The sequence below is a fragment of the Protopterus annectens genome, chromosome 2.part2, assembly GCF_019279795.1.
Source record: "Protopterus annectens isolate FY-2018-M chromosome 2.part2, PAN1.0, whole genome shotgun sequence".
Classification (NCBI taxonomy): domain Eukaryota; kingdom Metazoa; phylum Chordata; order Ceratodontiformes; family Protopteridae; genus Protopterus; species Protopterus annectens.
Window position 1 is genome coordinate 276,136,727 of NC_056730.1, and position 26,421 is coordinate 276,163,147.

Genomic DNA, 26,421 nt, shown 5'->3' on the forward strand with positions numbered 1-26,421 from the left:
AAAACTATTCTATTCTACTATACATGGTCATTCACAAAGAATATATATATATGTTGTATATCTACCTGAAACATTCACGTATCATAACGCTAAAACATTAAAGTTCTAGCAGCGATGACATTCACTCATCAAATAGATAGATAGTTAAATAGAAGATGTTTGTCAGATGTCCGAAGCTGATGAGGGGTTATATGGTGATACAATGTTAGAGATGGAGGGACAGGAGGTGAGGGTTATAGAGTATAGAGTGCGTAATGTGTAGTTGTGGAATGAGAAATTGCTTTTGGAATTCAGGCTACAATAAAGACTTGAGTGAGACAATGGTGGGATTTATATGTTAGCTTGGCAGTGAACCTAGCTATGTTATGGTAGGATTGTTCTAATTTAGAGAGGAGAGATGACTGAAGGTTTGTAAGGACTAGGACTGCATAAAGAATACAGGGTAAGAGAAGTGATGTAGCAAGAGAGGGTTTAGTGGAAGGAGAGAGTAGTTTGTGATTATGGTATAGAAGCCCAAGTTTTTGATTAGTTTTTTTATGCACTGGTTGATGTGAATGTCACATTTTAGTTGTCATCAATAGTTACAACAAGTAGTTTAGTAAAGGGTTCAGGTGTGATGATAATGTTGTTTAGAGAGATAATTGAGAAGAAGGGTTTAAGGTGTACTATTCTTTTAGGCAGGAAGAGTGAGAGCTTATTTTTTTTGGATTTAATATTAGTTGGTTTTCTGCAAGGCAGGTTTCGACTGAGGTGAAGGTGTCTTGGGTATGGACGAGGAGTTCTGGAAAGTTGTGGGTGGTGGTGATAAGGGTTGAACAGTCAGCGTATTGTAAGAGAGTACAGTGCTTGATAGCAGAGTTTAATCAGTTTGTAATGATATTGAACAAGAGGGGATCCAAGATAGAACCTTGGGGAACACTTGTGTTGACAGGTAGGAAAGGGGAGGTGACAGATTGCCAGTGAATGGATTGCTGACTGTTAGATAAGTAATTAGAGAACCAATTTATAGTGGTGGTAGAGACACAGAGATCAGAAAGTTTAGATATCATTTTGGTGTAAGAGACTGTTTCAAAGGCCTTGGAGAGATCAAGGAATAGGCAGGAAACTAGGTGTTTATTATCACAGGCTTCTGCTACAGTCTGGGTGAATGAGAGTAGTGCAGTAGGTGTGCTGTAGTGGGGTCTAGATCCATGCTGGGTGGGAGTAAGAAGATTATTCTCCATTATGTGTTTAAGTAGTTGGGTATGGACACATTTCTCAAGAATTATGGATAGTGGGGAGAGTATTGGAATGGGACAGTAGTTGGATGGGTCAGTGGAGTTACCTGTGGAGAAGGATTGTGAAGAAGACTTTCAAAATGTTTGGGACAAGGGCTTCATCTTTAGAGCATTTAATAAGGATAGAGACTGAGTATGCAATGGATTTGGCAGTGATCTTAAGGAAGTGGGGAGAGCATAGTTTGAGTTTACTTAGTAGTGATGTGAAGAAAGCAGTGGGGACTGGTTGGAAGGAGAATGAAATGAAGGAAGAGGGTTTGGGGGATATGGGAAAATCACAGGCAGTGGGATTTGGTTGAGTTAGCTTTTGAATTGTTTCTATGAAGTGTTGATTTTAAAAGTGCAGCAATCTCAGTGGCAGTACTGAGAGGGAAGGGGTTGAGGGATGGAGATCTACTAGGATAGAGAAATTTGTTAACTGTTGACCAAAATTTTTTTTTTGTTTTTTGTGTGGGCTGCCTTGGTTGGAGTTATCTGTTGTCTCTCTAGTGCTTGCTGTCTGTAGGCTATTGTGTAAACTGAAACATTTCCTCTGTGTAATTATCTTTTGGCTAGTGGGGGCTGGTTCTTTTGTGTTCTTGTAAAAAAAAAGAAGCTGTTCTGGTTTTTAAGCCCTAACTTTGATAGGGTTTCTGTCTTTACACACAGTGCAGACTGGAGAAGTTGTTGACCGCAACTGAGCTCAAAATATAAGTATCTTGATTTTTTTTTGATTATTTTTACAGATTACTGTTTTTAAAATTTAATATATATAAAGCACTTTGTCTATTCAGTATCTTCACAAATCCTTATCTGTTTAAAAAACTTTCATTTGTCTCTCTAGTGCTTGCTGTCTGTAGGCTATTGTGTAAACTGAAACATTTCCTCTGTGTAATTATCTTTTGGCTAGTGGGGGCTGGTTCTTTTGTGTTCTTGTAAAAAAAAAAAAGAAGCTGTTCTGGTTTTTAAGCCCTAACTTTGATAGGGTTTCTGTCTTTATACAGTGCAGACTGGAGAAGTTGTTGACCGCAACTGAGATCAAAATATAAGTATCTTGATTTTTTTTATTATTTTTACAGATTACTGTTTTTAAAATTTAATTTATATAAAGCACTTTGTCTATTCAGTATCTTCTCCTTATCTGTTTAAAAACTTTCATTTGTCTCTGTAGTGCTTGCTGTCTGTAGGCTATTTTGTCCCACCCTCCCTCCCTGTTGGTGTCTTGCTCATATACTTGGTGGCTTTGCAGTTGCTTGCCCCTACTGTGACACACTTCCCAGTCTAGTGTCATTAGCTCATTCTGCCTAATACAGAGAGATCATTTGATAAGGCCTTCTGTTCCTCCTTTTTCCCTTTCAAAAAGTAAAACAAAACTTTTTTTTTTTTATTTCTCTTTCGCCTGAACCTTCTTGTGTTCTGACTGTCCTTCTCAAACATTTTGGAAATATACAGTATATTTCAGAGCATTTGTTATAACTGTATTTGCTATAACTGATTTAAGTATTTTTTTCTGGCTTTTTGATTATTTACTGCTTAGCGACTGCATTTTCGCCTGTTTATACAGCTCTGCATTCTATTTAAACTGTTTTTGTCTTGATTAACTGTTTTGCACTTTTAAAAAGTTATTTGTTGCTTAATTTTACCTTTAGGCTAACAAACTCAAGTGTGCTAGCCGTTTAAAAGCATTTATAGCATTTACTGTCTGTTTTTCCTCTGTTTTCTGCAAAAAAGACAAAAACAAAAACAAAAAATCTTGTTTTCCCGCCTTACTGAACTAGAATAGTCCAGTCTTCAGAGTTTGCTGATCTCTGGGCTTTGTCTTGGTTCCTGTGCTATTCCATATCCTTATTTGGATAAAAGGAAGCTTCTTTGTTCACCAGTGGGAGTGGGGAGCACTGAGCAGCCTATTTGTCCCTAGAGGAGTGGTACTAGCCAGAAACTTGTAGTCTATTGGCCATTTTGGGTCAATTCCTAGCTCTTTTCAACCCCCTGCTATAAAGCCCACTTTAGCGCGCTTTTTCACTTGTATTCAACTCAGCACAGCTCCTCGTGGTGTCCTGCAGAGTTCTACAAGCAGCAGAGAGCAAAAGAGTGACTTTTTCCTGATTTAAGTATTTTTTCTGGCTTTTTGATTATTTACTGCTTAGCGACTGCATTTTCACCTGTTTATACAGCTCTGCATTCTATTTAAACTGTTTTTGTGTTGATTAACTGTTTTGCACTTTTAAAAAGTTATTTGTTGCTTAATTTTACCTGTAGGCTAACACACTCAAGTGCGCTAGCCGTTTAAAAGCATTTATAGCATTTACTGTCTGTTTTTCCTCTGTTTTCTGCAAAAAAAATCTTGTTTTCCCACCTTACTGAACTAGAATAGTCCAGTCTTCAGAGTTTGCTGATCTCTGGGCTTTGGCTTGGTTCCTGTGCTATTCCGTATCCTTATTTGGATAAAGGGAAGCTTCTTTGTTCACCAATGGGAGTGGGGAGCATTGAGCAGCCTATTTGTCCCTAGAGCAGTGGTTCCAGCCAGAAACTTGTAGTCTATTGGCCATTTTGGGTCAATTCCTAGCTCTTTTCAACCCCCTGCTATAAAGCCCGCTTTAGCACGCTTTTGCGTGATTTAGCGGAGTTGCCCATAGAGCACCATCGGGCAGCGCCGGTTAAACAAGGTTAAACTATTTGTGGCTCCGTAAAGTCTGCTCTTCAATTTTTCCCTTAGAACTTCTCTACTTGCAATCTAAACAGTCTATTCTCTATCTCAAAAGCTCAGCACTTGCTCCTAAAGCATTTTTATATAGGTAAAGTACTTATATACTAAACAAAGTACTACATTAGCCTAGAATCCCCTTGAGTACCCATTTCCCTATAGGTCCCTTCTGACTCAGTTACACAGCAAACGTTTTCACTTTTTCTAGCATATCGAAGGGTCAGTTGCTAGCGTCCTCTCCTGTTCAGCTGGTGAATCTGGGCATCTTGAGGCAATGTTACAATTGCCTCATGTACACAGACAACCCACTCCTTCTCCCACAAAACACAAATACATGTGAGAGATGCAACTATATAGCCAAACTGGAGGCTGAGCTCTCTCAACTCAGGACTGGCAAGACCAGACAGGAGGAGAAGGAAACCACGCACACCACAAACCCAGTTTCACATAGAACTATCACAACTGCAAAACAAACACATAAACACACAAAGACATACTCGGAGGCACTGATCAAAAATCTACCAAAACTACAGAGGCCTCCAGAGCAGACACCCAAGCAACTGCCACCTCAAGACAGAAGACATGCAACACATAGTTCTCAAAGTCAGTGTGCTAAACAGTCACAGCCCTTAAGGCCAAACACAATGCCAGACACACTTGTTATAGGTGACTCCATAGTCAGACACACTGACGTCCCACTCACCAGACTGAACAAGGAAAAGATCACAGTGAGCTGCCTGTCGGGTGCTAGAATCCGCCACATAACACAAGCACTCAGGTCACTCCACAGCAAGTACAAGTATGACTCAGTCATTGTCCATGCCGGTGTGAATGACCTGAGACGTACCTCCCTGGACTACATGAAAAGAGACATAGAGGAGCTCTCAGATTATGTAGCCCAGGCCAGTATGACCCTGACCCTGAGCAGTATCCTACCCTCACCAAGAATGATGCCACAATACAGAGACAAAATGATCAGCTTTAATAATTGGCTTAATTACTGGTGTCATTCTAAGGGGATCCAATGTCTGTCTGCCTGGGATGACATGCTTGACAAGCCACGCTGCCAAGGGACAGCTTGCACCTGTCACCCTGGGCTTCCGGATATTGGCAAAGGCTCTTGCCACCCCATAGTGCCTTTTTAGGCAAGGCTCAAATGATAAACCTACCACCCTAGAAAACAAAATGGAAAAAACTAAGGGTAATACTGCTCAATGCCAGAAGTCTAAACCTCAAGATGCATGCCCTCAAGCCCTCCTCAGTATGGAGAACATCGATGTCTGTGCTGTGACTGAAACCTGGTTCAAGGCTCCTGAGAGCACCCCAGCACTATCAGGTTATACCTCATATCATGCGTTCCGGCCCCAAAATCCGGACCGAACCACAAAAGGAGGGGGAGTATCCATATTCATAAAGGATACCCACACCTCCAGGTTAGTAGCAACGCACGAAGCATCGGAGACCATCCAGGTGCAATTAACCATAGGTAAAACTGCCCTACAGTTTGTAGCATGCTACAGACCACCCTCTCAAACTCTGGAAACCCACACAGCCTTCCTGAAGACACTGGAGAGTATGACTGTCTCTCCAAACACCATCATATTGGGTGACTTCAACTACCCAAACATAGACTGGGAACATTACTCAAGCCCCAGCACCCTAGCCCAAAGGTTCCTGGAGTTCATAAACTCAAATGCTATGGAACAACTAGTCACCATTCCCACAAGAGGAGAAAATATGCTAGACCTGATCATCACAAACATGGGGACAAAATGCTCCACACCGGAAGTATATCCCTCATTGGTGAGATCAGACCATAAATTAATCTCACTGGAGATCCACATCCCGCCCCAACCCCAGCAAAAGACCACAGTGAAGAACTTCTCAAAAGCAAACTTCACACTTCTTAAGACTGGAGTGGTATCCTTCAAGGCCCCGAGCCAGTGGAAACCACAACCCACGCTGCTGAAACCCTTACAAATGCCTTCTACGAGCACCTCCAGGAATGTATGGATCAAGCAATCCCTAATAAAATCAAGACCCTTTCCACCAAAGGCAGGCACCCGGTCTGGTGGACCCCAGCCATAAACAAACTCTACAACAAGAGGAGAAAGCTACTACATGACAGAGCAAAATCCCTAAAAGGGAAGGCATCTCTGATCAATACTAGCAAAAAACTACGATCACTCATAAAATCATCCAAGGCCAACTTTGAGAGAAAAATCGCTAAAGACACAAAAGACAATCATAAGGCCTTTTTTAGCTATGTTAGAAACCTGGGTGGAAACTCCCAGATATGCTCAGAATTAGTCCAAAATGATACAAAAATCACTGAACCCACAGACATTGCCAACATACTGGCAGACAGGTTCAGTGCAAATTTCTCCCCTCCCTCCCCCCCAAAAGAAGAAATATCTATCCCACCAGAGTCTAGACTCCCAAACATCACAGATGCCCAGGTGAGAGCAGCTCTCTCTAAAGCAAAAAACATAGCATCAATGGGACCAGACGGTGTCCCTGGCTGTGTGCTACACGAACTCAATGAGGAACTAAACCCACACATAAGGCTGCTGTTTAATCTTAGCCTTACTACAGGATACGTACCCAAAGAATGGCGTACGGCAACTGTGGTCCCACTCCACAAAGGCGGTGCTTCTACGGACCCTGGAAATTACCGCCCCATAAGCTTGACGAGCCTTGTCTGCAAAGCTATGGAGAGGATCATAATGGAACTCATAAATAAAGACATTGGGGACCTACAGACACTGGATCCTACCCAATTTGGCTTTGTCAAGGGCAGATCCTGCCTCTTGAACTTGGTCGACTTTTTCAAAACAGTCACTAAGGCCATTGATGAGGGTAAGGCAGTTCACACAGCCTACCTTGACCTAGCAAAAGCGTTGACACAATACCCCACTCGGGCATCATAGAAAAGCTCACCAGCTTAGATGTAAACCCATATGTCACAAGATGGGTTGCAAACTGGCTCAAGGACAGAACCCACAGGGTTAGAGTTGCTGGTGCCATGTCAGACTCTAAGCCAGTCACGAGCGGTGTCCCACAGGGCTCAGTCCTGGGCCCCCTCTTGTTCGGCATTTATTTTTCTGAAGTGCAGGCAAACATAGGGGGATTGTGGCTGACAAAATTTTCAGATGACTGCAAACTGGGCACCATAACTGACACGCCATCAGACACAGACATCCTCCAGAGAGGACTCATAGAAATGGATAACTGGTGCCAGAGCCATGGCCTTAAGCTAAATGCCAAAAAATTTATAGTCATACCCTTTGGGAAAAACAAGGTAACCCCTAATTACCACATAGGTGGTAATCCATTAAACATGGAAGAAGTTATCAGGGACCTGGGGACCCAAGTTGACAGTAACCTCTCTTTTGACACTCACATTGCCAAAGTGGTTAGGAAGACCTTCTACATTGCCCACCTGATCATGAAGGGATTCACATCCAGATCAGGAGAGGTCATTGTACCCCTGTACTCTTCACTTATCAGACCAATGATTGAGTACAACGCCCCATTCGGAATGTTCCTTACCCGACACCTGCAGCAGTTGGAAAGACCCCAAAAGTTCCTCACCAAAAGGATAAAGGGGCTCAAACATATGTCATACGCTGCCCGACTGAAGAAACTCCAGCTCTATTCAGTCGCATACCGTCTGCTCAGAGGTGATCTGTGCCTGACATACAAGGCCATGTGCAACCCGGAATTAATGGACATGCTCCACCTCAAAAAATCCAAATCCACCAGAGCCACGAGAGCAAGGGACTTAAACCTCAACACGGATATAAATAGGACGTGCTGGAGGGACAGATTCATCACCCAGAGACTCCCTACACTATGGAACAGAATGCCAGTCCATGTGAGGCAGAGCCCCTCACTGACTCTGTTCAAGAGAAATCTTGACGAGTGGATGGGAAATCGTAGGTTTACCCCGGGAATCATCTCTGTGTCACTGCTGGATAGAGGCACAGCAAACTAATGGGTATAGTATTCTCATCCTAAGGGGTGGTGAAAGCCACACACACTCTGGCTAGGCTTATAAATGCCCTACGGCAGATAGCCTAGTATGAACCTATGAACCTATGAACCTATTTTATGACTAGTTTTTACACAAGTTTCTGAGTTCTTTGTACTGTTGTAGTAGGGGAGGAGTTCTATTTTTGATCCAAGTTTTCCAAACAGCATCCCTCTGATACATAATAGAGTGAGTTTGCTTAGTGAGCCGGGGGGCACAGTTAGATTTTTCTCTATTTTTTTCTGTTTGAGGCTATGCAGTTCAGAACATCTAGGAATATTTTGTTGAAAGTGGTTACAGCATCATTAACACGGAGGTTATGGAGGAATGCCCAGTTGATGTTGAACAGTATAGAGTAGAATTTATATGGGTCAAATTGAGTTAGATTGCGACTGTACCTGTAGTTGTGTTCTTTGGGAGAATATTTGAAATTTCTATGAATATAGGTGGGGGAATGGTCACTAAGAGAGTTGGAAAGAATGTCAAGGTTATGATACAGGGTCTATATTAAATATTCAAATGCTTAAACGTTCGAATCTTTAAAGATCGAACTTTAGTGATCAAACGCTTAAATGTTCGAATATTTTTTAAAAATTAATAAAAAACACAACAAAATGTAAAGTGTTTAAGCATGGGGGTAAGCCCGCTACATCCCCCACCCCCTGCTACTTAAATATACCAACTCCGAGATCGCACTTCAGTGTGCTACAGTGCGGAAATGGAAAATTTCCCATTCCCTACACTGTAGCACGAACTTGGAGTTGGTATATTTAAGTAGCTGGGGGTGTGGGGGTGCAGGAACGCTTGCTTCAGGGTCTATATTATAAGATCGACGTTTGAAAACATTGAACAACATATGGTCGACACCATATGGTCGATGTCTTCAAACATTGACCTTATAAAAACCACGCAAAAAAAAAAGAAAAAAGTACCTTAACAGGTTTAAGCAGGGGGCAAGCCGCCCACACCTCCCGCTACTTAAATATACCAACTTCAAGACCGCACTACATTGCAGTAAACAGAAATTTCCCCTTTAGTTTTTCTTTTTTTTGTTTTCATTTTTTTTTTTTTACTTTTTTAAAATATTCGAACATTTAAGCGTCCGATCACTAAAGTTTGATCTTTAGTAATTCGAATGTTCGAATGTTTAAGCGTTCAGATATTTAATATAGACCCGATAGAGAGTGGGGTTGGGAGTGAGGATCCAATCAATTATTCAACCTGTATTAGAGTTGTGCCTGACATACAAGGCCATGTCCAACCCGGAATTAATGGACATGCTCCACCTCAAAAAATCCAAATCCACCAGAGCCACGAGAGCAAGGGACTTAAACCTCAACACGGATATAAATAGGACATGCTGGAGGGACAGATTCATCACCCAGAGACTCCCTACACTATGGAACAGAATGCCAGTCCATGTGAGGCAGAGCCCCTCACTGACTCTGTTCCAGAGAAATCTTGACGAGTGGATAGGAGATCGTAGGTTTACCCCGGGAATCATCTCTGTGTCACTGCTGGACAGAGGCACAGCAAACTAATGGGTATAGTATTCTCATCCTAAGGGGTGGTGAAAGCCACACACACTCTGGCTAGGCTTATAAATGCCCTACGGCAGATAGCCTAGTATGAACTTATGAACCTATGAACCTATTTTATGACTAGTTTTTACACAAGTTTCTGAGTTCTTTGTACTGTTGTAGTAGGGGAGGAGTTCTATTTTTGATCCAAGTTTTCCAAACAGCATCCCTCTGATACATAATAGAGTGAGTTTGCTTAGTGAGCCAGGGGGCACAGTTAGATTTTTCTCTATTTTTTGTGTTTGAGGCTATGCAGTTCAGAACATCTAGGAATATTTTGTTGAAAGTGGTTACAGCATCATTAACAGGGAGGTTATGGAGGAATGCCCAGTTGATGTTGAACAGTATAGAGTAGAATTTATATGGGTCAAATTGAGTTAGATTGCGACTGTATCTGTAGTTGTGTTCTTTGGGAAAATATTTGAAATTTCTATGAATATAGGTGGGGGAATGGTCACTAAGAGAGTTGGAAAGAATGTCAAGGTTATGATACAGGGTCTATATTAAATATTCAAATGCTTAAACGTTCGAATCTTTAAAGATCGAACTTTAGTGATCAAACGCTTAAATGTTCGAATATTTTTTAAAAATTAATAAAAAATACAACAAAATGTAAAGTGTTTAAGCATGGGGGTAAGCCCCCCACATCCCCCACCCCCTGCTACTTAAATATACCAACTCCGAGATCACACTTCAGTGTGCTTCAGTGCGGAAATGGAAAATTTCCCATTCCCTACACTGTAGCACAAACTTGGAGTTGGTATATTTAAGTAGCTGGGGGTGTGGGGGTGCAGGAGCACTTGCTTCAGGGTCTATATTATAAGATCGACGTTTGAAAACATTGAACAACATATGGTCGACATCATATGGTCCTTAACAGGTTTAAGCAGGGGGCAAGCCGCCAACACCTCCCGCTACTTAAATATACCAACTTCAAGACCGCACTACATTGCAGTAAACAGAAATTTCCCCTTTAGTTTTTCTTTTTTTTGTTTTCATTTTTTTTTTTTTACTTTTTTAAAATATTCGAACATTTAAGCGTCCGATCACTAAAGTTCGATCTTTAGTAATTCGAATGTTCGAATGTTTAAGCGTTCAGATATTTAATATAGACCCGATAGAGAGTGGGGTTGGGAGTGAGGATCCAATCAATTATTCAACCTGTATTAGAGTTTCTTTTGGTTCTAGCTGGTGAAGATATAAGTTGGTGGAATCCAAATAGATTTAGGCTAAGAATTGGTGATGAGGAGGAGACTGAGATCCAGTCAATGTTGTCGTCGCCAAGTATAATAGTTTCATATGGAATATGCTGTGTGAGCCAGGAGAGAAAGTTTTCTAGAACAGGGATGTTGTCACCTGGGGGGATATATATAGATGCAATGGCAAAATTTTTGTGAGGGTAAAGATGACAGTTTACAATTAGGATTTCTGCAGGAGCGAGGCTGGGTATGGGAGTTGGGAGTGGGAAGAGAGTAAGTTGGTTGGAGTAGAGGATGGCTACTCCTCCACCTCTTCTGTTTGTTCTATCAGCACTATAGATGTTATAACCTGGGGGTAGGATTTCAGAGTTGGAGATGTGAGGTTTTAACCAGGATTCTGACAGTGTAAGGATGTTACGTGAGTTTAAATGGATCCAGGCATGTAATGCTGGAATTTTGTTGACAATGCTTTGGATATTTAGTGAGAAAATAGTTGGAGATTTAGATTGAGGAGATGGAGATTGGGGAGAGTGAGAGGGTGGGGGGGTAGGTGGTGTTTGCTTGAGAGACGTGGAGGAAGGAGATGTAGGCCCTGGGTTGGGGTGGATGTCCCCATCCCGGAGTAGTGAATCAAGGAAATCAAGCCAAGAGGAGAAAAGGTTAAGAGCAGTAGGTGTACTTTCTGATAAGATGGTGGAAAGATATATATTTGAGTATTGTTTTATAGTAAAAAGGTTGGAGGGAGAGATTGGAAATAGGTTTGGGGAAATGGGAAATGTAGGGGAGGTTGATGAGTGAGTGGTAGCTGTGAGAAAGGGTGGGTGTTACTGTTGGAAAATACAGAGATATATGCTAAGATGTAGAAACTGATAGTAGGAGGAGGAGGGGGAGAGTGAGGTATGGGGTGACATTATGAGGGAGTAATAAATAGGTTTTATGTCAAACTGTTATGGTAAATAGGTTATGTGTGTGAAAAAGAATAAGGAAGGAGAGATAGTGGAGTGAGTTTAAAAGAACAGATATTGCTGATATGCAGAGAAAGTCTTGAGGTAGAAGAAGTAAGGGGTAGTACAGTAGGTTTGTACTGTAAGAGAAGTAGAAGGAAGTAGAATAGGAGGGGAATAGAAGTTGGATGATGGGGGAGAGAAGAGGTAAGTAGGAGGGGAGGGGCTCTTAGGTGGGTATGGATGATCGGTTAAGTGGCAGAGGGGGAGGAGTGATGACAGTATAAAGTAAATGAGTATTGGAGTGGGTGGGAATGAGGGTAGGGTAGAGTAGGGGAGCGGAGTGAGCCTGAATGGGGTGAGCCTGAGCAGAGCGATAGTGAATGGAGCGGGTTGACTGTCTAGGAGAATCACAGAGAAAAAAAAACAATCTATGAAATTGCTAATGTGCAGATAGGTCAGAGGGACAGAAGTCCAGTTTAATAGGGAAAAAACAGAGTTTTTTTGAGCTGGAGAAATGGGTAGAAGGTCAACTGTGCCCTGACCGACAACTGGTCATAGTTAAAGGTGATTACAGCTTTTATTTGGAGGCCAACTGCAGCATAGATACTACCTGGCTAGGTATGCAGGAATACAGGAGTACATTTGTGTAACCATTATTTTTTCACCTTTCTCACAGTCACACATCAGGCAAGTATACAGATTACAGCCTTGGAGGGGGACAATGATGAGAAGTGAGGAGACATGCTATGTATATGTATATGTATGTTTATATGTATATGTATATGTATATGTAATATGTATGAGAGCAGTCACTTAAAATACATGACTGTTGCCATTTGAACCAGATGGATGCACAAACAATGACTGTCTTTTTGGGGGGTAGGGAGGCAGGCAGTATTCCCAAGAAAGGATTTGTGTATTCTCACAACAGCACAACAGCTGTCTGTAGTTTATTATGAGGTACTATTTTGTCAGCTGTTAGAATTAAGCTTTGTGCACAACTTATGTCTACCTTGAAATGTTTTTCTTTATTATTATTCTTGTTCAAGCTACCATTGGATTAAAAGGTTGGAAAATGCTCTAAAATGCATCCTAGAGCATCTATGTAAATTGTTATTACTGCTCTGTTTTGGTCAGAAAAGTTGTATTGAAAAGATGGAAGGGAAACTAAAGTTTAACAGCAACACCAAATTTCTTTTCTTAGTAATTTCTGTCCAAGCTACCATTGGATGAAAAGGTTGTATAAAAAGAAAAAAAAAACTTTAAAATGCACTTCAGAACATACTGAAAGTCATGTCTTTGTGAAAAAGCTGAAGAGTAACGCAAGATGTGAGAAGAGGAATTTAAAACCCTGTACTTTGAGTTGTTGTAATGTAGTATTGTGTCAACTAAATGCCAGTAACTGTGGCTATCCCTTTATGAGATGGGCCAACAAAGTGTGGTACATGGAAACCATTTGAAATGTCAGGAACCACTAGAGCTAGTCCCAAAATGTGGGGGAACTGAATGAATGAAAGAACGGACATTCATATACTAAGTCCAAGATGCCATTTCTCGGAATATTCCTTTTTCTCAGAGATATGGCGATCTTGGAGTTGGTATATATGTGTTTTGAGTGGGTGGGGGGCTTGCACCTCACATGGGAGGGTGCATGGGAGGGGGGTTGCCTCAAGAGGTTTTAAGGGGAAGACTGATTTTTGAGATTCATTCTTCTGTGTTTTTAGTCTTTTTTGTGTATTGTTGGCTCTCAACATTTTGAGTGATTACATTTCAATAAGGAGCCGTGGTACACAGGCCTATGCAGGTCAGTCTGTGCATACTACAATAAGGAGCCGTGGTACACAGGCCTATGCAGGTCATCTGTGCATACTACAATAAGGAGCCGTGGTACACAGGCCTATGCAGGTCAGTCTGTGCATACTACAATAAGGAGCCGTGGTACACAGGCCTATGCAGGTCAGTCTGTGCATACTACAATAAGGAGCCGTGGTACACAGGCCTATGCAGGTCAGTCTGTGCATACTACAATAAGGAGCCGTGGTACACAGGCCTATGCAGGTCAGTCTGTGCATACTACTCCTAAAACTTTGCAGCATGAACTAAGAAGTTGCTTACGAAGGTGGCAGTGACAGGGTAATACTCAGATTGGAAGTGCCCAGGGGGCCCCAAAATGCTAACACTGGCCCTGATTCAAGAGCTATCTCTAACCACAAACAAACAACTTTAAGTCTTCAATATGAATATTGTTTGCTCTGACTGTCCATAAAAATGTATACTTTTGACAAAATTGTTTCTTTTAGAAGTATACTGAAGGCCAATGTACGGGATGTATAAAAATAGTAAATGCATTTAAATTCTAGAACTTGAATGATGTATTAAATAAATGAAGTAATGACCAAAAAAAGCTGTTTTTTTTAAAGTTACAAACCATAAAAATCCTAGTGAGCATGCTGAGATGATTGTTATAACTTGCTTGTGGATATATGAATTATATGGGTTTTTACTTTTTATTTATTTATTTAGTTAGTTATTTTACATTTGTTTAAGTCCAGCTGGACATGTGTCCTTTTTCAGCGGCGGCCTGGGGAGAAAAGCTCCAGTGTTATACAGTAACATAGTATAGTAAAAAAAAAAAATATATATATATTTCCACAGGGTAGGTATAGTGGATTTCTGAATGGATCTCTTGATTAGTATAGATACTGGGAAAGCTATAGAGTCAGCAGCTAGTTTTAGGAAAACAAGAAGTAATTTATCAGTGGATGGGGAGCAGGGTTTGAGTTTAAGCAGAAGACGTGAATATAAGATGTAGGAACAGATTGAATGGAGAAACAATTGCAGTTAGGTGGGTTGGGAGGGGTAGGATGTGGAGTACTATTTCCATTTGGTGGTAAGAGACCCTGAATAGTATTTATAAAGTGTGTATTAAGTAGTGTAGCTATTTCAAGGTTGGATGTGTTTGGGTAGGGAGAGGGGTTTGAGAGGCAGCCAGGAGAAAGAATTTTATTTATAGTTGACCAGAAATTCTGTGAGCTGGATTTGCTATTTAGTTAACTAGAGTTAAAGAAGGACTTTTTATCAAAGTTGATTTGTTTCATAGCAAGATTTCTGAGACGTTGATAGTTGTGAAGCAAGGGCAATTGCTGAAATCTGATCCAGGCTTTCCATGCTTTATCTCTCTGGAGCATAAGGGATCTAGTGTCTTTGGAAAGCCAGGGAGCATAGTTGGATTTTATTCTAACCTTTCTAGAGGGAGCAAGGGAGTTCAGGGTATTCAAGAAGATGTTATTAAAACAATTTACGGCATCATTTAAAGGGATTTGCTTCAGGAAAGACCAGTCAGTGGAAGATAGCATATAGCTGAATTCAGTTACATTGAAGTTAGAAAGTTTATGGCAGTCTCTATACAGGCAAGGTTTGGGAGGTTGGGAGGTGTTTCTAAGGACAGAGGTGGGTAGGTGGTCACTAAGTTGGCCTGGTAGAGTAGTGGGATTTTGATACAGGTTAGGGGAGTTAGTGAGTATCTAGTCAATTACGGAGCTAGATGTTGTGTTCTTATGGATTTGGGTGGGTGAAGTTATTAGTTGATGGAAACCATGCAGGTTCATACTGAATTGAGTGGAGTTAGTTGTAAGTTTGTACCAGTCAAGGATGACATCTCCTAAGATGTGGGTTTCATAGGGTATATTTAGGGTGAACCAGGAAAGAATTTTCTTGAGGGTGGGCAAGTTGTTTCCTGGAGGAACTTGAAACTTATAATGTACATCAAAAAAGATAAAACATTAATGTAGTACATTAATACTTTGAAACAAAAGGAACTATAACAGCAGCATATCATGTACATTTGTAGTTATGTTCAAGAATTCATATATATATATATATATATATATATATATATATATATATATATATATATATATCTTTAAAAGAAACATCTTAGGGAGAATAAGTTAAAAATAATTTTGACTGTACTTCTGCTTTGTATTGAGGATATGTATTTTCTGTCTTAGAGAAGCTGAGGACAGAATTCATGACATACACAGGTAGGACTAAGAAAGAACCCCACCATGGGTGCTAAGAGGTACTGCAAAAAGTGGCAGTTTCCATGGTAATGGAAAATGAGTTCCAGAGACATGTTAGCTGCAATGAAGAAGATCTCATTATCAGCTAATTGCAGCAAATCAACAGTAATTACAAATCAGAAATCAGCAGTTTCCTGTGTTAAGCACCTCTGGGGGTCCACACATCATGCGGGTGCAGGTATCCCCCCATTCATTCAACAACACATGCACACATTCAAACACACACACACACACACACACACACACACACACACACACACACACACACATGCACACATGCACACATATAGGTCTATATCATATGTTCGAAGTTTGAAAACTTTGAACGTTAAATAATCGAATTTAAATGTTCAAAGTTTCAAACATCGAACATACGATTGAAAAAAAGAAGGGAACTTACCTGACTACCAAGTGGTGGGGCTGTGCCACCCACACCCCCCACTCTATAAATATACGAACACCAAGACCGCATTATAACATGGTAAAGGGAAGATTTCCCTTACTGCGCTGTAGTGCAGTCTCGGAGTTGGTATATTTAAAGAGCGGGGGGGTGTGAGGGGTACAGTTAGTTTTGGGTTTGGGTTTTTTTTTTCATCATATGTTCGATGTTTGAAACTTCGAACATTTAAATTTGATTATTAAGCGTTCAAAGTTTTTAAACTTCGAACATATGATATAGACCCCAGATATACATCTTAGCTGTCCCTGAGTTTGGTGCATTCCCTTCTATTTTCCTGGCTCTTGTCAAGTATAGATGATTACAAACACTCATTAATGCCAGACATTAGAGTTTCATTCTTCTTATTGGCTAGAAAATGTACTATGATGTAAAATATCTATTTATGTTTTACATTGTGCAGAGTAATAAGTAAAATGTCTTAATTGTGTCATCTGGAGTTCTCTCGATTTTGTATTGATGCCTTCACCATGGGCATTCCAAGGTATATCAGCCCAACCCCCAAATGGGCACCCCCCCCTCCATCCCTGTCAGCTGTCCCAGATTTAACAGAACAATCCAATATTGGCTTCTTATGCTTGCATTGTCATAGGTAACTTGTAGACTGTTAAAATCAGTTAACACCAGTCATTAACATTTCATACATATTGTTCTGAAGATACATCAGGATGCAGAACTCTTTTGGCATAAAAGACAAAAAATATACTTACTTAGGGAAGGACTTTCTGTACAAAGGCTAGAGGGATTGAATCTTTTCCCCCCTTATCTTGTTTAAATGGGCTTAGCATAATATTTCAACAATTTTCCCTGGTGCCTAGTAGTTAAAACTTAGGTTATTCATATAACTCCTGTTTGGCATATACTTCTCAGAAGTACAGGCAAGCACGGAAGGGCTGTGGCTGACTAAGTTTGCGGATGACTGCAAACTGGGTGCTATAATAGGGTCTCCGGCTGACATGGAGATCCTCCAGAAGGGCCCAAATGAGACTGATGCATGGTGCCAAAGCCATGGTCTCAAGCTAAATGCAAAAAAATGCTTAGTAATCCCCTTTGGAAAAAACAGAGTACCCGCAAACTACAACATAGGAGGTAATCCCCTGAAATCTGAAGAAGAAATAAGGGATCTAGGGACCCAAGTAGATAGTCAGCTTTCCTTTGATAACCATTTTGCCAAAGTGGTTAGAAAATCCTTCTATGTGACCCATCTGATCACGAAAGGGTTTGCATCAAGATCTAAGGATGTAATGGCACCCCTCTACTCTTCCCTCATCAGACCCATTATTGAGTACAATGCACCAGTTGCAATGTACCTGGCTAGACATATCTAGCAGCTGGAGAGACCACAGAGGTACCTAACCAAGAGGATTACTGGCTTCAAACAGTTGCCCTATGCAGCACGATTGAAAAAGCTAAGACTGTTCTCTGTTGCATATCACTTTCTCAGAGGCGATCTCTGTCTAACGTACAGAGCCATATCCAACCCAGAATTGTTGAACGTGTTCCATCTTAGCAAAACCAAATCTACTCGAGCTACACGCTCTAGGGATACAAACCTCAACACAACAATGAATAGAACATGCTGGAGGGATAGATTCCCTTTGTAGAGACTTCCCTTACTATGGAACAGGGTCCTGATCTACATGAGACAGAGCCCCTCACTATCACTCTTCAAGAGGAACCCTGATGAGTGGATGGGTAACAGAAAGTTCACACCGAGGATCACACCAACAGCACTACGTAGTAGGGGCCAAGGGTACTAGCTGCTAGTACAAGGGTCTAGGGAACTACTAAAGGGGCAGTGAATACAGCACAACATGCCTGGGCGAATATATGCCTTTGGGCAGATAGCCCAGTACCAACCTATGAACCTATATATTTGAATATGTGTACTGCAATATTATTTACTGTCATTGAAAAGTATTTGATTTGCAATTTATTGTATTGTTACTTTAAACGATTGTGTATAATGTCATCACTTGTGTGATTTGTGAAGTTTTTAGTAATGGTAGTATGTAAAGAAGTTTTTTTTATCATTCTGATGAAGTCCTCATTTGAAACAGATGAAAGCACTAAGTAAAGTTTCTGTTTTCAGCTTTTGAATGCAGAACTCATGGCATTGATTGGCTGTTTTTGGTACCAAATATCACTGGAACATATGGATAAAGCTCTGCCTTTGATAATCTGCCATTCCCTGTATCAGCAGTACAGGGTTTGAAACTTCCCTCTATTTTTCAATGATTTAAGGTAAAAGATAGAATAGCCCTGTTATTTGGTAGTAGGAGTAGACCAACATGCAGTATTTTATACTGAGTGTCCAAGGCCGGAAGCCTTTACTCTCTTCTTTTCTTTTTTTAGCCCCTAAAGTGCTATTTTTAGAGTATCCTTGGTGTCTAGTGTTCCTTGTGCCCAAACATCTTTCATTCTGCAAAACCTGTTGTTCTATGCACTTTTTAATCACCTGTACAGTAATATATATATATATATATATATATATATATATATATATATATATATATATATATATATATCTATATGTATGTATTTATTTATTTATTTATAGTTAGATAACCAGGTAGATAGATAGATAACTCCCCATGGTGTCTAGTGTTCCCCCAGTATTGCAGGATTTGCTCATTAGTCTAAGAGAGGAGTGATAGCTTCCCACAAGCACAAAGAGACATATACACACATTCACACATTCATGCATGCACACAGCCTCCCCCCAGCCTTCCTTCACCCTACTGCACTCTCAAGCAAATTCATTGATTCACCATTACACAGACACACACACACACACACACACACACACACACACACACACACACACACACACACACACACACACACACACACACACACACACACACACACACACACACACACACACACACATTAACTAGCCACCCCTAGTATGACCACCCAGGAAGACACACAGACAAACATGTGCACACACTCACAATCACATACACACACACACACACACACACACACACACACACACACACACACACACACATTAACTAGCCACCCCTACTGTGACCACCCAGGAAGACACACAGACAAACGTGCACACACTCACAATCACATACAAACACACACAAACACACACAGAAATGCCCACATACATACACAAGCACACACTCACACTCACACTCACATGAGACCAGTGGATATGCTCACATGTACACACACACGCATACACACATGCATACCTCCCCACCACCACCACCAGCTCTATCTGTCTGCAAACCTCCTTAACACTTAACTGTAATGTGATCACACCCAGTGAACATACAAATAAGAATTTTCTCCCATGTTATTAACATAGCTGGTTAAGCTAACTTAGCAGAGTACATTTCTTACAGCAGACATTTCTAGAGGAGAACACATGACCAATTAACATAGGCCGCTCTATTAGAATGCCACATTGTCATTCATGGTAGGGTAAAGCGACAACCTACCATGATGCTCTACCTCTTCATGGTATTGCACGAGAGTAGGGATGTATTTGAATTGGAAGTGGTTACTATGAGCAGTACAATTGGCTTATTGCTCATGGTAATCTTTCTAAATCTCTCCTATATTTATTATGCTCCCACCAAATAAAGTGGTATTTGTTCCAAGTTGAACAAGAGCCTTGTTTGCAGAAGTTCTGTTCTATTTTCTTGTGTAGCCCTGTAAATACATACAGTATTTGTACCCATCCATGCCTTTCTTACATCTGGCATCAATGGAAATCTGTGGATAATGCAATAATTATCAACTGCTATATTTATTCAGACCTACATTTTTATTTTAAAAGAGATGTACTATATTCTGGATGTTTTTCTTTTGAACAGAAAAAGTGAAGTCTAATCTTTTCAAGGACAATTAAGTAAACTATATTTATGACTGTACAGGAACTAGGAACTCTTGTGAGACTGAATATAAATAAAACATTATAGTGTGATTGTGGGTATAGAAACTTCTAGACTTTGTATGTGGAAAATATCTGCAGATAATGATGTCTACTGCAAGCACCCAAGGCCCATGCAGTTAAAGAGCACTGAATCACAGTTATGGACACAGTCAGGGCCTCAAGTATCGTTTAACTTGTATAGGTTGCTGCTTGTGAATAAGCTCAAATACATGTTTGGCCAAGATGTGACAGCCATGTTGAAAGAGTTGAGCTCCTGCAACTTGCTCAATCACATATTTAAATTATAGCAAGATAAGTGGGGCAGCAGAGGGGAGGTAGGGGGAAAAGGTGGAAGAATAGCTTCTAACAATTAGTGTTAACCATTAAGTATTTTGGGTAACATTAAATACAACACAGTAGCTCAAGGATAATTTATGTAAATAAAAGCATGTTTAACTTTATTTAAAATAAACATACAGCACAGCTTTTAATATTCTTGAAGATGCTACATCTAGGGCTATATTGCATACGTGTTCAGCATATAGCATAAACTCCTGTTGTACTTACCATAGCAACGTTTTGAAAATTCTGCTGCTAAAAGATTTATGTAGTCATAGTTGTTCCAAAGAAATGGTTTGGACCAAGGAGCTAACAACACCTACTGAGGGGCATCAATTTATGAGATTATCACAAGGTGAGAATGAGTGAGTAAGTGAAGTATTTTGTTGTTTGTCACACATTTTGTATGTGCAAAGCATTCCGAAGAATATGCTGTGAATAAATAGAACAAGTGTGCCAAAATTAAAATATAAATGGAAATACTATGTGGTGGCAATTATCTTAGAACAGTTTGTTTTCAAGAGTTGAGTGATTACTATGTGATGTTCATTATATCTAAATTATTTATGCTTCAGAAAATGAAATGCACATTTATGTTAGAGCATTACGTGTAATCATCTGTCATACCATATATGAATGTGCAGAATATTTCGTGCTTCTGCTATAAACTCATTATATTTTCAATTTACTTTAGTATACTTACTTTATTAAATGCCATTTGTTTTCTCTCTGCAGGTATATCAGATCGGAGAGGTCAATAATTCTAATCAACTTCTGCCTGTCTATCATTTCATCCAATATTCTTATTTTGGTTGGACAAACACAAACACATAATAAGGTAAAGTGATGATGCAATATTTTCTTTTTATGTATAAAAAGTATGAAATGTTTAAAAAGATGATTTCATATTGTTTTAGGAATTATGGGACAAACATCTAATAATTAAGTGCAGTGTTTGTGAAAAGAGGACTTAATCAGGATTCTGAAGGAAGAATTTTCACTCTTTCTCGCTTAATGTGTAATTCTCTGCCATAACGTTGATTGAACTTATTGCACCAGACACCGTCAGTACAGTGCTTTTTATTTTCTGTTAAAAGCTCTACTCTGGAATTATTAGTATGAGATTTTTGGAACCGTTAAACCTAAAAATGTCTTTATCTGACAAAATTGGCTGTCATCTATTGTATATTTTGGTCATTTGATCCATTACTACACAATATATTCATGTTTGTTTAGTAGATCATTTGTAGCATGGGATAAGTCAACACCAGTGTGATATATAGCATTTCACCTTCTATTGTGAGTCTACACTTTTATATGAAAAAGAAAAATAGGGCACATTAGAAGGAGTGATGCTGTTTTTGTTCTGATTTAGCATGGATTGTTGTAAAACATTTGTAGTTTTGGAGAGTACACACGTTAAGATTTAGAACTGTTACACTGCCTCTACTTTTAGCACATTGTTCAAAAACGCAGTAATTTAGTATTAGTTAAATAGCATTAAAGTGCACATGTGGAATCTGTGTTAGAAGACACTCAAGTTATACAGGAGTGTAATTAATGCTAGTGTGGCTGTTTTTAGGGTGTTTTTATTGGGGTTTGACTGTGTGATATAACTGTGTGACATCAATGTGATTGAAATGGTTTAACAGTTTTTAAGACATGTATGTGTAAATAGGGAAAGCTATCTACCAAGTACAAATGTGTAGCATGTTCTGCTCCAGCAGGAGTCATGCGGAGGATTTTTGCAGTCTCTGTATGTTTTTTCTTTCATTTGTGAAAGTTTACAGAAATGAGTAGACATTCATAGATTAGGTGACCATTATGTAGGACATGCTACTCAAACAAATTTAGTAAACATTTGAGAGACAAAAAGTAAGAATACTTGGTGTAAAAGGAACATGCTTATTCAATCAGTAACTGTTTAACTTAACTGGATGCATGACAATGTAGAATTTTAAACCTTTGTATATCCATTAAAATACTGGGGTATCATGGTATAAACTGAAAAATTGCAGCTCTGATTGTAAACATGCATACCTTTGAGAGTGTGAGAGCAGTAAACCTATGTATCTTATTTTGTTTTAAAATAACTGTGGATGGAATGTTTGTATACACTTGATAAAGGTCAGCTAAGTATCTAAATCAGAGCCTATCTATGTTCCATTGTTGTGATTAAGGGATTTATTAAGATTGATTCGATGCTGTTTTGGCTAATGTCACATCCCAATTATACTGACTTAGAAAATTCTGAGCTCACAAATAATCTGATGATCATGTCACTCAGAGAAAGATGTCATAATACTGCTAATATCTTTCCAGATCAAATATAATCAATCAGCAGTACATCCATGATTGCTGCATTTCCTACAAGCTTCCTATTTACAAAGAGAATGAATAAGCAATGACTTAAAGCTGACTTTTAGGATGCACTGCCTAAAGGTTTATAGACATTAATGCAGAGTTTTATGAACTAAGATTTATTTGCATTGAGGAAGGGAGCCAGCATTGGAAATCGTTATTTAGCACAAGCATTTATGGTTTATTCCTGCATCAACTTTGATCAATATGCAAATGTCAGTGCATGTCTAAGTAAGCACCTCTTGTACATTTCCTACACTCTTATGTTTCAGGATGTTAACTGTAGGGACAGGGAATAAACTGGGTATGAAGCCTGCTGAGTCCCAAATTTGAAGAGCAGATGTCTATCAAACCACTTTCTTACCATAATAAGCTAGTTGTAATTAAATACATTTCAAAACTGCATAACACTGGATAAAAATAAACAATTCAGTAACTACAAAATGACTGTACAGTAGAGTGTTTTAGTGGACGTTTAATGCTAATTAAAACACATTAATGTGCTTGTTGTGTAACATATTTCTGTTGGACTTTATAGCCTATCAAAAATCATGACAGTGCTGAAAAGTTTGCAAAAGTCATGCTGACATAAATCATAATAACAGAGACTGGATGTTCTTTAAAATATCAAAGTACAAAAACATTACATGGCAAAACGTTGATCCAAAATGATGAAAACTCAAAATAATGAAAGAAAACACTCATGTTTACTTCAGGTGGAGCCCCACCCCAGCACCCACCATACCCCCTGCTGATTATGTATACTAACTCGGAGATCACACAACAACAGGGAAAGGGCAAATTCCAACTCCCTGATGTTCAGCAATCTAACACAAAACTAATACTGGCAGAAGCTATGAAATGTTTTTTGATTACTTCTCTTGACAGTAAAAATGTTCAATATTATGAGCATTTGATTATTTGCAGTGTTTTCCAGAGACTGCATAAACTGTTTTGTGAACCAAATAACTGCATGCTACTGCAATCACAATCATGGAGCTAGTAATGCTAATAACTTAATTAATTTCCACCTTACTCTTCTTTTTATGTTCTGCCTTTTTTATGCTATATTATTAGTATTATTCCTATAAATATTATTAATTTAAGTAACGTGCATTTGATGATCAGATTGCACCATTGTAGGCTATCCCTTTTCTAACTCTGTAGAGATCAATAAACCATTCCAAAAGCAGCTGATAGATGTTACAAATTTCACAGAACTTTTCAGTGAAGATAATGAACTTAAGAATTTTATGAAAACATCAAGTAATACACAAATATGATGTGAATTAGGTCTGCTGCATGTGCTCACACACCATTAGAGTGTGATGCTCTCACTTGCTATTACTTGTTGATGTTGGCAAGAGCTGTAATGCACCAATTCGATCCCCTTGAAGTAACACAAGGTGAACTATCCTTCCCAGAACCATGACCCTAACCCTAAAACCCTAAAATCTCCCATCCAGTCCCTAAACCCAAATTCTGATGACTCTCTAAACCTAAAATCCCCCCTCCCTAACCCTTACCCACCAATACCTTCCGATTGTGCCCTAAACCTAATCCTAATCTCAAAATCACTCCCTAAACCAAAAAGCCCCCACCCTTCCCTAAACCCAACCTTTCAGTGCCTCATGATCACTTTATAAACCTTAAATTCCCCACCCACCAACCCATTCTGTCCAGTACCTTCCGATCACTCCCTAAACGTAAACTCCTCTTCCCCTCCCTACGCCTAACCTTCTCCTTTCCAATTCCCTTCCCTGCTTACCTTGTCCAATGTGAGCACTTGCTTGTGTCCATTTCCTAGGGTGCAAGCAGATAGTACAGCAGCTGCATCACTGAACTCATGTTCAAGCTTGAGTGTGAGCAGCCGGTCAGATGGAGTTACAGCCATTCATGTCCTTGGCTGCATGTTGCTGGAATTTGAGTAACTGCGGCTCAGGCAGCTATAAGGATCCTATGTGAATCAACAGAGGATGTAGTTGCAAAAACAAATACAACTTCAAAGATACATTAGTTGTAAAAGACAATACAATAAGAACAGAATTAAATGCTAGTATTCATTTTTCATTTAATTTTAGCCACACCTTAACCAGAAAGGCACCTTATAAGTCAAATATATGTTTTTAAAATTCAATATCTGTGTCTGCAGAAAGACTTGTTTTGTACAGAGTATTTCAATAAAAACAAAAATAAAATCCAATGTATGTTTTCCGTTCATTCGTAGTCCGTCCCCCCACACACACACATAGACTGACTTTCAGAAATTAATCTGTCATAGCCTAAATGACTGGGATACATGTGCCATATTTACCTAGCCTACAGAAACTGAATTCCAAACACAATTCACACTTTTTCTGTGTGCCATACATCCTGCTTCTAAACCCTGTCCATCCTTTATTCACAACATTCATCCTTCCATGCCCATCCACTACTTCTACATACTGACTCTAAGAATTAAAAAAATATATATATATATATATATATATATATATATATATGTATTACTATGTGCTTTCCCAACAAAGAAACAACCTTCCCATAACTTAGTTGCCTACTACATTGTACACCAAGTTCTATCTTTACCTAGAAAGTCATGAACAATTAATCATACCACTTCTCATATATTCTCTTTATATTACATGTCTATTCAAATTCACATGGGATAAAGTCCTTGTGTTAATACAGGTCAAAAGCAGACGAGTTCCCACATTTGCTTAAGATAAATGTATATTCTCCTCCTAGTTCCCCAAACTAAGTCACCAGGAATTGTTCTGTAAGTCATAAAACTCTTAGGCACATACCTCTTTGTGTTTAATGACACCCTTCTTTCTTTTTGCAACAACTTGACTCTTATATAAAAAAAAAAACTTTACTGAATCCCCCACAGTGCCCAAGTTACACCCGTACATTTGTTTCCTAATGTTCTGCATAGAAAAGAGGCCATCCATTCATCAGTTTTGTAAACTGCTTACATTGATAAGGGTTGTTGTGATAGCAGGCTGAGTAGGATGGACCAGACTTCTCTGTCCCCAGTAAAAGTGGTTTTATCCTTGAGGATTCCAAGGTCTTCCCAGACCTTTGGAGAGATGTAATCTTTCCATTGCATTCAGGGTCTGGCCTGGAGCTTCCCCAGAGTAGGGTATGCCTGGTACATTTCACACAGGAGGTTTCAAGGAGGCAGCCTTACTAGGGAGTCCAAATGATCTTATCTCACCTGGCTGTTGTTATGTGGGAGAAGCAGTGGCTGCTTTCTGAGGTCTTTCTAATTGCTGCACTCCTTACTGTAGAATGGAGAGTCAGTCCAGCACAGTTTTACATGAACCTTATTTCTGTCATTTTTATTCATACTTTTATCCTTTAAGTCGCTTAAAACCTAAACCTGTACTGTCCTTTTAGATAGCTGTTTCTCTACAGCAATTACTTTAAATACTTGGAAAAGTGCAGTTGTGTATGAAAGCTTGAATTTTTAAATAAAGTTTTTTTCATCATGGTTCTTGGATTTTCCTTTTATTAAAATTCCATAAGCATAATAGCTCAGACCAATAAATCCTGAACCATGATA

The 26,421-nt window shown here is 39.5% G+C and overlaps 1 protein-coding gene across 1 annotated transcript in view; it reads left to right on the top strand.

Moving 5' to 3' along the window:
* Nucleotides 1–26,421, top strand: part of ADGRB3 (adhesion G protein-coupled receptor B3) — a 3,555,978-nt gene that overhangs the window by 2,805,499 nt on the left and 724,058 nt on the right. Inside the window, exon 19 of the mRNA XM_044063870.1 lies at nucleotides 21,231–21,333. Within this exon, the coding sequence (XP_043919805.1) occupies nucleotides 21,231–21,333 (103 nt within the window). The remainder of the gene's footprint in view (nucleotides 1–21,230; nucleotides 21,334–26,421) is intronic.